Here is a 12,241-nt window from a genome sequence, read left to right as displayed (position 1 = left end):
CGTCTCTCCCCATCGCCCCCTCCTCCCCACCCGCCCGGCCTCTGCCCTGGGTGGAGGTTCTCGGGAAACGGCCTCTGGGGCGTCTCCTGATGAGGTCCTGCTCCTCCTGAGTCGTGCCTGAGGTGCTTCTGCTGTGAAGGGGGTTGGGTGGCTGTCAGGGAAGGAGGCCGCACACCCACTTTGCAGACTGGGGAGCTGAGGCCCCGGGAGGAGAAGGCAGTAAGGGCTGAAGGGAAGAGTGTGGCTTTTGGTGCCAGACAGATGTGGGTTTGAGCTCCTGCCCCCCACTTTCTCCATGAGGGAGCTTGGATAGCGTCCTGCCCTGCCCTCCACAGGTTGGAGGCTCATTTGGAGGCACCTCCTTCCCTTCCCCTTGATCCACAGCCTGGTTTGCACGACTCTAACTCCCCGAGGCCTTCTGCATGCCGCCCTAGGGGCTTGGGCTCCTTAGGGGCAGGTGCTGAGTCACCGGGCCCTGCCTGGCCCTCTTGCCTGCACTGCATTATCTCAATTAACCCCCACAAAAATTAAGCTTGATTAACCCCTGAGATAGAGGCTAAATTATCCCCAGGCCAGACAGGAGGAAACTGGTGCCCAGGGAGGTGATGTGACTCGCCCACAGCCACATAGCTGGTGAGTGATGGAGCCGAGACTCACAGCCATGCAGCCCAGCCACACTGGTTGCAATGGGTGGTACCAGGGAGTCCAGTTGACATGTGCAGTGACAGTAGACAGTTGAGGTCCCCAGAACTGTGCCGGGCCTGTCCCCAACAGCAGCACCGTGTGGCGGCAAATGGCAACAGCAAATGCAGATTCACCACACTCAGCCGTTCTCTCTTCCCCTGACATGTGGAAGCTGACCCCCATGTGGACTGAGGAAACTTTAGGGACTGTGGGCAACTGGGGGAGGGAAAGGTGTCAAGAGAAGATAAAGGTTTCCTGCTATTGGGCAGGTGGCAACCTCAGAAGATATATTTCAAAATAGGTCTCATTACCAAGGCAATCCCAAGTCTGTGAATGGGCCATACTGACATGTCCCATGATTCTGTGGCCATGGACAAATGGTGGCCGAACAGATGGCTGGCCAACCTCCACCACCTCCCTCGTCATGCCTCTCACTCAGGGCTACCTGGAGGGCTACCTGGAGGAGGTGGCCAGTGCGATGAGCAGGGCCTGGAGGACACCACGGATGAACATGATGGGGTTCTTTTTGGTGATGAAGAAATAGAGCAGGGGCAGGATGAAGAGGCCGTGGACCACGAGCCCACACACCACGGTAACCGCGTAGAAGCCCAGTTTCTTCCCGACGGCCGTGGGGTCATCCATCTCCAGGATCTTTCCAGCAATGAGGAACACAATGCCAAAGGGGAAGTACCTGGGGGTGGGCAAGGCAGCCTGGCTCTCAGGTGCAGGCAGGCGAGGGTGCCACGCAGTCCTGGCACTGCATCACCCTGTGGCCTCCCCAGGTTCCCGTGAGGATGAATGAGACCATGTATGAGGTGCCCAGCCTTGGGTCAGATACACGGTATTCACACTACTGCCCTCAATCACCCCCACCCTGGACAACCTCTTGCTTCTCTTCCTCCCCCCATCTCCTGCCTCTGAGAAGGACCCCTGCCTTCAGGAGGCCCATGTTCCAGCCCCAGCAGTGCCATGGCCTCTCTGGTGTCTGTGGCAGGCCTTTGCACTTCCCCATTGGAATTGTGCAAGACTAGAAGATTCCTAAAGGCTGAGCTCTGCACCAAGGAGTGGCAGTTAGTTCTCACTTCTAGTGTTTCATCTCTCACAAAGCTGAGATGATGTGGCTCCATGTGATGGGGAAACTAAGGCCAGGATAGCAGCAAGGCCAGGCTCAGCTCCTAGCTCTCCCCCAGTGGGCCTCACTGGGCCTGTAACCAGCCTAGGACAGAAGTGGCAGGCCCACGGCTGGGGGGATCCAGGGAAAGGCATGTAGTTCCAGAGGCCCCAGGCCCCATGCTGAGCTTCATATGCAGCTTTCTGCAGAGGATGGCACCGTGGCAAGCACCCCTCCAACCACCCGGGGCAGAGCTGGAGGCTGGGGTACCCTCCCCCAATGAGGCTTACCACACAGCCACCGCCACGATCTTCATGACAGACTCATTGAGGCACTGGCAGAAGCTGACCAAGGGGGCTCCGCCATCACCCATGCGGCCCAGCATGATGCCTGCAGGGGCAGGGACACGCGCTATTGGACACGCTGGGGCAAGCACCGGCCTGCGCCTGCACGCGCAGATGCACCCCGGTGGCGACACAGCTCAGCTGCACGCACAGGGGAAACGCAGCTCCTGGCTGACCTCCCAGCAGCCTTGGGTGTACCGATGCACCCCCACCCCCGGGGACCAGGGTGGCAACCTCCCCACAGGGCTCTCATCTCTCCCTCCCTTCTAACCCGTCCCCCACGCTGCAGCACATGTCATCTTAAAACAAAAATGCTCCCCTGCCGAACACTCTTCGTCAACTTCCCGAAGCACCTGGGTCCTAACCAAGCTCGCCACTGCCTCAGGCTCCTTGATCTGATGCCGTCTATACCTCCAACCTCTGACGCTGCCCCTCCCCCTGCCCACTAGGCTCCCGCATCCCTGGCCTTCTTTAAGTTTCGAGGATTCTGAAACTTATCTTCTTTAAGTTTCAGGTACTTTACTGCCTCAGGACCTTTGTCTATGCACTTCCCTCTGCCTGAATGGAGCACTGGTGGCTTGCTCGTTCCCTGCCCTCAGGGTTCTTGGAGGCCCATCCCCACCCCGCTTCATCTTATCTCAACCTGGATATTCTGTTTTCCACCCAGAGAAACTCCCTGTCCCTGCTTCTCTGGGTCTTCTCTTGCTGGTTGCATCACATCACTTACTACTACTTCTAACTGTTATTTTCCATTTGTCTGTTCTCCTGACTCCTCCAGTGGAACTGTGAGGACAAGGGCTGTGTCTCCTCAGTGCCGCCTGGTAGGTGCTTGCCACTAATGCTGAATGAGAACAATGAATGAGTGAATAAAGCCTTTCCTGACACCCGTTATTCTCTCCCTTGGGATTCTGGGCTTCTCCTTGACAGAACGTCCCATTCTTGGTAGTTGTATGTGCTCCTTCTATTTCGGGAGGTAGGCTGGGTGGCTGTACCAAGGACCCTCTGGTGATACAAAACTGGGGAGCAAACCACACTCTGTGGTTGTCCCCAGGAAGCTGACTGCCTCTGGCTCAGATAGGTTCACTGGCTGACTCAGCCAGGAAGGGGCAGGGTGGGGATTCAAACCCTGGCCTGTGGGACTTCAGAGCAGAGCTTTTTTCCTGCCCCAGGAAGCCCTGAGCCCACACGATGCAGCGGGCAGATTCTGGGTGGTGATGGGGTGAGGTGAGGGCCCGTGGGCCTTGCCCTGCCCACCTGGCCTGCCGCAGCTGCTCCCCACCAGCTCTGTCCTTCCAGTCCTTACCCGCCCCATTCTCTGAGGGCATCCAGGACGCTGGATGACTGGGGCTAATGTACCTGGGGTGCAGCGGTGGGGTCCCCCAACAGGCAAGGCCAATGAAACCTACATCCCAACACCAGGGAGAAGATGGGAAAGGAGGCTGAATTGGGGGGACCAAAGAAAGCTGTGTGAGTGTGCTCACTCACACTCAGACGCCACAAACACAGGTGTGGGTGCACAGGCCCAGGCACACACAGGCAGGGGCATGCAAACACACAAACACACCCTGAAGCACAGGCAATTACATGTACTCAGTAAATACTTAGTGGACTGAGTTGAAGAGTCTTAGGGCTTCTTTTGCTCTGCCGATCAGTAACCGTTTTATGTGTTCCTATCCCTAAGAGAGAGGCTCAGGACCAGAGGGTGGAGAGAAGGAAGGCAGTCCAGGCCTGGGGCTAATCGTCAGATGTGCTGGGGGGAGCTTCCAAACACACTCAGGTCCCGTAGTTCCCAGCTCCTCTGCAGGGCTGACATTTGGGCCAAGATGAAGAAACCTCCATTATCCATCATTGTCCATCCGTCCATCTCTCTCTCTCCATCTCTCCAGCAGATTTTACAGGGGGTCTACTCTATGCCAGCCACTGCGGTGGGCTCTGGGGATAAACTGGAGAACATGCCAGACATGGTCCCTGCATGCATGGACTTATACCAGCTGCTGTACAGACATTAAGCAATTGCACAAGCAATTATGTAATTACAACAGGGTCACCTGTTCAAGGAGTGGCATGAACTACACTGACTATGCACCCAGGGTGCCTGAATTAATCTGGGGAGGTGGGGCAGTCGGACTTTCCTGAGGACGGGATGCTTGCACAGAGAACTCCCAAGGATATGGAAGGTGGAGGGGTGTGGGGTGGGGCAAGTGCAGCCTGGCTGAGGGAAGTGGGCAGGTCCTCGGGGAGACACTTCCGGCACCCCAAAGGTGGGGACAGTGTGACTGGGGGAAGTGAGAGGAGAGAGGATGCCAGGCCACACAGACCCCACAGTCCGGGCTATGGTTGGAGAACCTCTTTCCAAGGGCAGTGGAGAGCCCCTGGAGGCTTTACACAGGGTCAAAGCACAGTCAGCTCCATGACCCTATGTGGAGAGCACCCGAGGGAGCAGAAACCAGGTGAGGGATGGCGGAGGCCGTGGACCAGTGAGGTGGTGTGGGGCAGAGGGAGATGCATGGGTTGGAGGGAGGTTTCAAAGGCAGAACTGACAGCACTTGGACCTGGGGCTGAGACAGAGGGAGAAGTGGAAAACAACCCCCAGGTTTCTTACATGAGCAACCAGGAGGACGGTGAGACCTTTTACTGGGAAGGAAACCCTATGGAGAAGTCAGTGAAGCAAGAGAGGACCCTCCTGGCCTTTTGCTGGGGCAATGGGGAAAGTTGATGCCAATTTTAGAATCAGACTCATAATGACCCTGGCCTGGTCTAGAAGGACAGCCTTGGAACAGACAAGCTAGATTGTTCTGCAAGGTTTAGGATTGTCCCCAAAGAGTAAAAGGAAAAAAGTTTTCTGTTTGTGTGTGTGTCTGGGGGGCAGGCACTGAAGGCAGAGGCACATCCAGGTTTTGTGGATTTTGAAGCCCATGCAATTTGGGGCCCTGTTTGATAAAGAGAAGATAAAATAATAATAACAATGATAATAATAATAAAAGGTACAGGCCTGGGAAGGGCCCCATGCAAGTGACGGGCCCTGAAGCCAGCTTCAACCCGACTTCACAGACAATCCACCTGTGGTCGGGGACCCAGAAAAGATGAACAAAGGGAAGGGTGTGGTCAGGGAGGCAAAGTGTGGTCCCTGAGAACTGGCACAGCTAAGTGTGAGGAGAGGGGGCCAGTGAGAAGTCCCTGTGGTTGGGAAGCACCGGGGTGGTGAAAGGGCCTTAAATAAACAGGGCTGTCTACAGCTTTAGTTGTCTCCTGTCCTTTATTGTAACTCCTCTCCTTGCTATTCCCTGGACAGCAGGCATGAAAGAAGAGGAGGAGGGGCAGTGCAAACCAGCACCCGGGCATGGGGAATCCAGGTGAGAGCGGGGAGAGCTCGAGACCCCTCGGGAATGGGACGGGGACTTGAGCCACTCCATTTGGATAGTAAAGGAAGAAGGCCCAGCAGATTGGAAGAATGCAGGTTATTCAGATTATTGGATGGAGGGACAGATGGATAGAGGAGGGTTGGGTAGATGGTTGCAGGGAGAGAGGGATGGGAGGCTCCAGGGCGCTGCCTGGTGGGCGTGGGGCGGCACATACCCATGGTGGCGGAGAAGATGACGATGCCCAGCACGTTCATGCCGTCACTGGTGCCGGGCTCTGACTTGTACACGACCTCGGGCGGCGGGGTCAGGTCCAGGGCAAAGTTCTGCACACGAGAGCCTTTCTCTTCCTGGACCTCATAGATGAGGATCCGCCGAGGGGGGGCCTCCGCGGGTGCCACCCTGGGGGACTTGACCATGGGAGTGGTCTTGGTGCGGTACTGGTGGGCGACACCCCAGTTGGGAAAGGAGTGAGGGCCAAGTGTTACTAATATTAACAACGACAATGACATTCTGGAAAGCACATTCATATCCACTCACATCCTATTTGATCCCCACAATAACCCTGAGCAGCAAGCAGGGTCTTATTATCAACATTTTGCCGAAAAGAACAGTGAGACTCCTTCATCTATCCACAGACCGCCTTGCCACGCCTCCTTCCCTCCTCTTCCTTCCAGGAATTGACACACCTGCCTGTGTCCCTCTGCAAGCATCCCTTCATCTGCACAGATCAATTTCTGTTCACCCCTCTCCCCCCTTCCAACCACCCATCGTCCAGCCATCCCATAGCCAGCCAGCTCTGCCTTCCACCTGATGGGGGCTTGGACCCCGATTTCAAAAAGCTCTGCATCCCCGTGCCTTCTTGCTGAGGCAAGCCCCGGCTGGAGGCGCTGAGCCCCCCAGCCACCCACCTGCTCCTCGGCCTCCCGGGAGGTCCCGGCACCCCCCTTCCTCAGGGCCTCAGAGTGCCACTGAGGCAGGTTCCCCTCCTCATGACATCACAATCAATAAGGTAAGCCTTCCAGTGGGGAAAAGAGCAAGCACTTGGGAAATATAGAGGTCCCTGGGTGTCAGTGTCCTCCTCCATAAAATGGGGACCATTCAGCCTCATAGGATTAAAAGAAACAATATATGTAAAGTGTCTAGGACAGTGCCGGGAGGTAAGGCCCAGGGAAGCATTACTGCAATGATTATTATTATTACTGCTACTAGTATAATTGCTATCATTATTCCAGCACGGGGCCCTCCGTGCCAGGTGCTGCTATGGGGACATGGAAATGAACCAGCCATGATTTCTGTCTGAGCGTCCAGGGGAGGCAGTGACTAACTCCTGAGTGAGTAGAGACAGCTCCTCGAAGGAGGGCCATTTGACCTGGGTCTTGAAGGATGGGCAGGAATTTGCCAGAAGGAGAAGGGCTTCCAGGCAGGTATGCAGTAGAGCTACATCCTCTCTCATTCCGTCTCACACCTTCACTAACTCCCCATCCCTGGTGCAATAAGATCCAAACTCCCTAGCCTTGAACTCGGGGCCTGTCACAGTCTGCCTCATCTTATGGGAGAGGTGAGGAGAAATGCAGGGATTTTCTGGAGGTTTCACAGCTCCATATTTTGGAGGCTCCTCTCCAACCCTCAGCCACCTGCTCTGTGTTCCCAGGCCCAATACCAGGAAGGAGGTCAGGGAACGCTGGCTAGATTGAGTCAAGCAACCAGTTGAAATTTTAGGAGGGGAAAAAGAATTGGAAATTATCAGAAGTGCAGACAGTGACTGATAAATAGGGATGTTTACCATAATTTCTAAAAAAAGGCAAAACTTTGAAAACATTCTAAAGGATCACCGCAAGGGGGAATGAGTAAGTAAATCACAGCCCATCCTTATCACAGACTATTAAGTCACCCTTAGATACTGTATTTTCAAGAAACATTTAGTGACCCTTGCCAAATGCTCATGACATTATTGGAATGAGATTTAAAAAAAAAGCAACAAGATGCAAAAGTGTCTGTGTACTATGATCTTAATTTTATTTTTTAAAATATATTTATGCAGAGAACAAAAGACTAGAAAGAAACATACCATCTACTACCACCATTGCAGAGCACTGGAATTAGAGATGACTTTTCTTTTTTATATATCTTTTAATGTTTTCCTAGCTTTCTACTTTATTACAGCTCTTATTTGCGAGGTAAAAGAATTATTTTAAAAAGAAACAGGAAACAGGCTTAGAAGCCAGACAGCTAGGTTTTACCTACCAGCTCTGTCACTTACTAGTGATGTAACCTCAAGCAAATCATTTAATCCTGCTGAGCCTCAGTTCCCTCAGGCAGGAAGTGGGGCTAAGGCTACCTCAGGGCAGGGGTGCTGGGAGAGCTGAATGAGAAGGTACAGGGGTGGGTGCTGGTGTGAAACTCGAGCAGAGCCAACCCTCGGTAAAGGCTTCCCTCCAAGCCATAACTTCTCTTCACGGAAAACTCAGGCCAGGGTTGTGGCCGTGGGACCCCCCTCACCCCAGGCCCACTGCCCCCGTAGCACCCCATTCCCAGGCGATGGGATAAGAGAGGGGCTGGGGACCTGGACAAGCCTGTCTGCTCCCAGCGGGGCCCCAGCTGGCTCTGCCTGCCCACCCCTCCCGCCGGTTGCCCCTTCCCCTCCATCACCCAGGAACCCACCCACTCACCTGTTTGAATGTGGCCTCCACCAGGTTGGCTGGGAACATGTTCCTGGGAAAAGAGTCAGTCGTTGAAGAATTCCAGAGCCCAGGATGGGAGGACCCCCCTGTTGGCAGTTGAGGCTTCCATCGTCCTGTCCTACAGGACGTCTGCAGCACCACCTCTCACCACTGCCCACCACCCCGACTTCATGCTCCAACTCCACTGGCTGATAGTTCCCTAAATATGCCATGCACTTTCCCAGCTCCATGCCTTTGAGTGCACCACTCCTTCTGCCAGAATGCCCTTCCTGCTTCTCCAGGTGGCCAGCTCCTCCTCACATCAATCCCAGGCCACATCACAGGGCCAGCAGCCCTTCCTGTCGAGTCTTCTCCAGCTGCTCCCGCAGACCCCTTGGGCCTGTACTCCAGCACACTGTGCTGTGGTCAGTGGCCGGGGGACGGCCTGCCCCGGAGACTGGCCTCCTTGAAGGCAGGGGCTTTGTCACGCACATCGTATCTGTTACGGCCCAACACTGGGCCTGACATATTTCCAGGATCATTATTCTTATTAATATTATTAATAAATAAAGCAAAAGGTGGAGGGGTCTTGTCCTACCAGATATTAAAACATACTGAAAAGATGTACCTATCAACAGTGTGATAGTGACACAGCAGTAAATAGAAAATCAATGTAGCAGAAACAGAATCTAGTAGGTCTAAGAATTTCATATTTGATAAAAGTTGCTTCACAAATAAGTGAGGAAAGAAAAAATGCATTATAGAGTACTATTCAGCTGACCAACTACTTGGAAAATCAGATCCTTATTTTATGCCCTACCCCAAAATAAATTCCAGATGGTTTAAAGAAATAAATAATAAAACAAGAAAAACCAGAGGAAAATATAGGTTATTATTTTATCAGGTCACAGGATATGGAAGAACTCTTTAAGAACAAAATGAGCTATTAAAAACAATAGATTTCACTACATCAAATTTAAGAATTTCCTTAATGCAATGTGGGATTGGATGCCGGAATGGAAAAAAAAAAATCAGTGGAAAAACTGGTGAAATTCAAATAAAGTTGGTAATTTAGTTAATAGTGTTGTATCAATTTAATTTCTTAGTTTTGAAAAATATACCATAGTTTTGTAAGACTTTAATCCTGGGGGAGGCTGGGGAAGAAGGAAATACAAGATCTCTGTACTGCCTTTGCAACTTTTCTGTAAATTTAGAGTTATCCCAAAATAAAAAGCAAAAAAAGATAAAGAAGCTCCCTAAGACAGATTGCAATATAAGTAAAATTACACATCAAATGCCAAACTAAAAAAGCTGTATAACAAAGTGTTATCATCCAAAATCTACGAAGAGCTTTATAGCCTTGCTTGTTTATGTGTTCACTGTCTGCTCCCCTAAGGGCAGGGTTCTCTGTTTTGTTCTCTGTGTCCCCAGCACCTGCAAGAGTATCTGGCACGTAACAGACCACTCAGTAAATAGTTGTTGCGTAAAGGCCACAGTATTAATGAAAACATTAATACCCAAACAGAAGAAAAATTAAAAGACATGTACAGGCAATTCACTTCACTCATAAAAAATGTAAATGGCTAAAAAACCTTTTTAAAAACATTCAGCTGCAGGGTGAACTTAAACGTTTGGAAATGGACAGAGGTGAAGGTAGCATGCTGTGAGAATAACTAACAGTGCTGAAAGGTGTGTGAAGGTGGTGGAAAGGGGAAGCTCAGAGTGACATATGCCACCAGAAGGAAAGTTGGAGGTTAAACGATGGGAATGTATAAAACACTGAATCTTGTGGTGAACAATGTCCATGATTAACTATGCAAATATTAGAAATCTCGCTCACAAACTAGAACAGATGTATGACACTATAACTAGAAGTTAATAACAGAGAGGCATATAAGGAAAAGATATATACCTATATACTATAACTATATACTATAACTAACTATATACTACAGTTAATAGCATTTTAACATTCTTTCATCAACAGTAACAAATGTACTATACCAAAACTAGGAATCAATCATGGAAGGGGGGCATGGTTAGGGGTATGGGAGGATGTGAGTTTCCTTTTTTTGTCTTTATTTCTTTTCTGGAGTTATGAAAGTGTTCTAAAAATTGAAAAAAAAATTAATTGTGTTGACGGATGCACAGCTGTATGATGGTACCATGGGCAATTGATTGCACACTTTGGATCTTTGGATAGTTGTATGGTATGTGAAAAATCTCAACAAAAATATCTATCTCTATATATATATATATAAACTCTCAGCTTCATCAATAAATTAAAGGTATTTTTACCTATCAAATAGGAAAATGATTTTTTAAAATGACATGACACATTGCTGGGGAGATTTGTTGGGATGGGCGTCCTCACTGGCTTCTGACAGCAACATACTGTAAAGCAATTTATCAATTCATATTAAGGGTCTTAAAAGTGTTTATATCTTTTTCTTTATATACCTTCTAGGAATCTATTCCAAGAAATAATTAGAGAGGCTAACAAAGATTTTTGTTCAGGAGCTTGCATTTCCTTGAACACGCACGTGCTTCACACTCACGCTGCCCCCTGCTACCTGGCCCGCCCCTTCCCACTCTCTCTTGGTTTTGGCGAATCTTTCCTCTTTCAAGACTCAGCTCACACATGTATGACGTTATACACATGGATATGAGCGTGCATTACTTCTGAACCTCACACCCCAGCAGCCATTGTTGGAAAGCAGAAATGATAATTTTTTCACTGCTGCTAAAATGCAGTGTGAACATAAGGCAGGAGGAAGTAGGCCTGGAGTGAGCTGGCAAGGCACACCACTGCTACAGGATGACCATGGGTGGGTCATGACCCACCCATTTTCTACCTTTCCCCCACGAATTTTGGCTTGGTCACAGGGGAGAGAGGAAGCAGAGGTCAGGAAATCAGATCTCAGAAGTTCAATGGGTCTTGTCTTTCAACGAGTAACAAGCAGATTTCTGCCACCAGTTTGGCAGCTGTCTACAAGTGTTTCTGATGTCGATCAGACCCCAAGCACTGAAGCCAGGTTCAGGGCTGGGTGCGTGCCAGGTGCACAGCCAGCCAGAGGGCAATGGTCCACCTGTCCTGGGCATTTATGACCTGTGCTGTATTGGTCATTAAATATTTTTGAAAACCTCTCCTGAATATAAGTCCCAGGAAGTTCAAAGTTTCAAAGCCATTTTCTAGTGAAACTTAGAGGGAAGGCTGGTTTAGACTAAGCAGACACTAAGAACATTTGAAAGGTCATAAGAAACCAACTGGAACTTATACATAGTACATACACCTCTTACAACTTCCTTTAGAATTCGAATGATTTAAAATGTGTGCTGTGGCAGGGATGGCTATTTGCCTATACAATCTCCATTCTTCCCTTCTTCCTAACAGAAGCTCTGTGATGTTATGGGGATCAATTGGGCCCTACCATCAAATCTTGTTTCCCAGCCACTCTTGCAATGGGCTGGCCAGTGAGACATAAGTGGAAGTTGTTGCGTGGTGCTTTCTGGAAAACTCTTAAAAAGGTGTCCACTTAGCCAGGACCCTTTTGTCCTTTGCTCCAACTTTCTTCTTCCTTCCTGGAACATGGATGCAATAGCTAGAGCATGAGCAACCTGTTTGGACCATGAGGAAACACTGATGAGGAAAGCTTAGTGCTAAGCACAGCAGCGCACCAAGGTGGTGGGAGCATGAGATCCTGATGACCACAAGCTGCCCACCTCAGGATTGTTTATTTGGGAGAAAATGTAAACCTTTACCTTACTTAAGTCTCTCCTGTTTCAGGTTTCTTTTAACTAGCAGCCAAAAGCAATTCCTGGTTATTACATGTGTCCATACTGATAATCAATGAACTTATTCTGAAGATTTTAATAAAAATTTACTTCTGATTATTAAACAGGAAAATGTCCAACATCTTCTTTTGACTTCGAACACCCGTGGGAAGTCTTCCTGTTTGTCCCTTGAGGCCTGTGCTCCTGGCGGCAGTTACATAAAATACAAATAATGTGCCTGGGGGAGATGAATAGCCACATCCGTCAAGCCCATGTGCACCTGGCCCCGGGCCTCCTTGCACATCT

General features: G+C 50.2%; 1 protein-coding gene across 2 annotated transcripts in view; it reads right to left on the bottom strand.

Moving 5' to 3' along the window:
• SLC1A7 (solute carrier family 1 member 7) overlaps positions 1-12,241 on the bottom strand; it is a 52,122-nt gene that overhangs the window by 3,214 nt on the left and 36,667 nt on the right. Inside the window, exons 4-7 of one of the 2 annotated variants that reach the window (XM_037827196.1) lie at positions 8,171-8,213; positions 5,716-5,938; positions 2,086-2,185; positions 1,142-1,375 (exon numbers count right to left, since the gene is read on the bottom strand). In XM_037827196.1, the coding sequence (XP_037683124.1) occupies positions 1,142-1,375; positions 2,086-2,185; positions 5,716-5,938; positions 8,171-8,213 (600 nt within the window). Of the gene's footprint in view, positions 1-1,141; positions 1,376-2,085; positions 2,186-5,715; positions 5,939-8,170; positions 8,214-11,697; positions 11,744-12,241 lie in introns of those variants that run through there. The other variant, XM_037827197.1, reaches the window with a different exon arrangement.

This window comes from Choloepus didactylus, chromosome 2, assembly GCF_015220235.1.
Source record: "Choloepus didactylus isolate mChoDid1 chromosome 2, mChoDid1.pri, whole genome shotgun sequence".
NCBI classification, from domain to species: domain Eukaryota; kingdom Metazoa; phylum Chordata; class Mammalia; order Pilosa; family Megalonychidae; genus Choloepus; species Choloepus didactylus.
The sequence above is the reverse complement of the archived record's forward strand: the minus strand, read 5'-3'. Positions and strand labels throughout refer to the sequence as shown.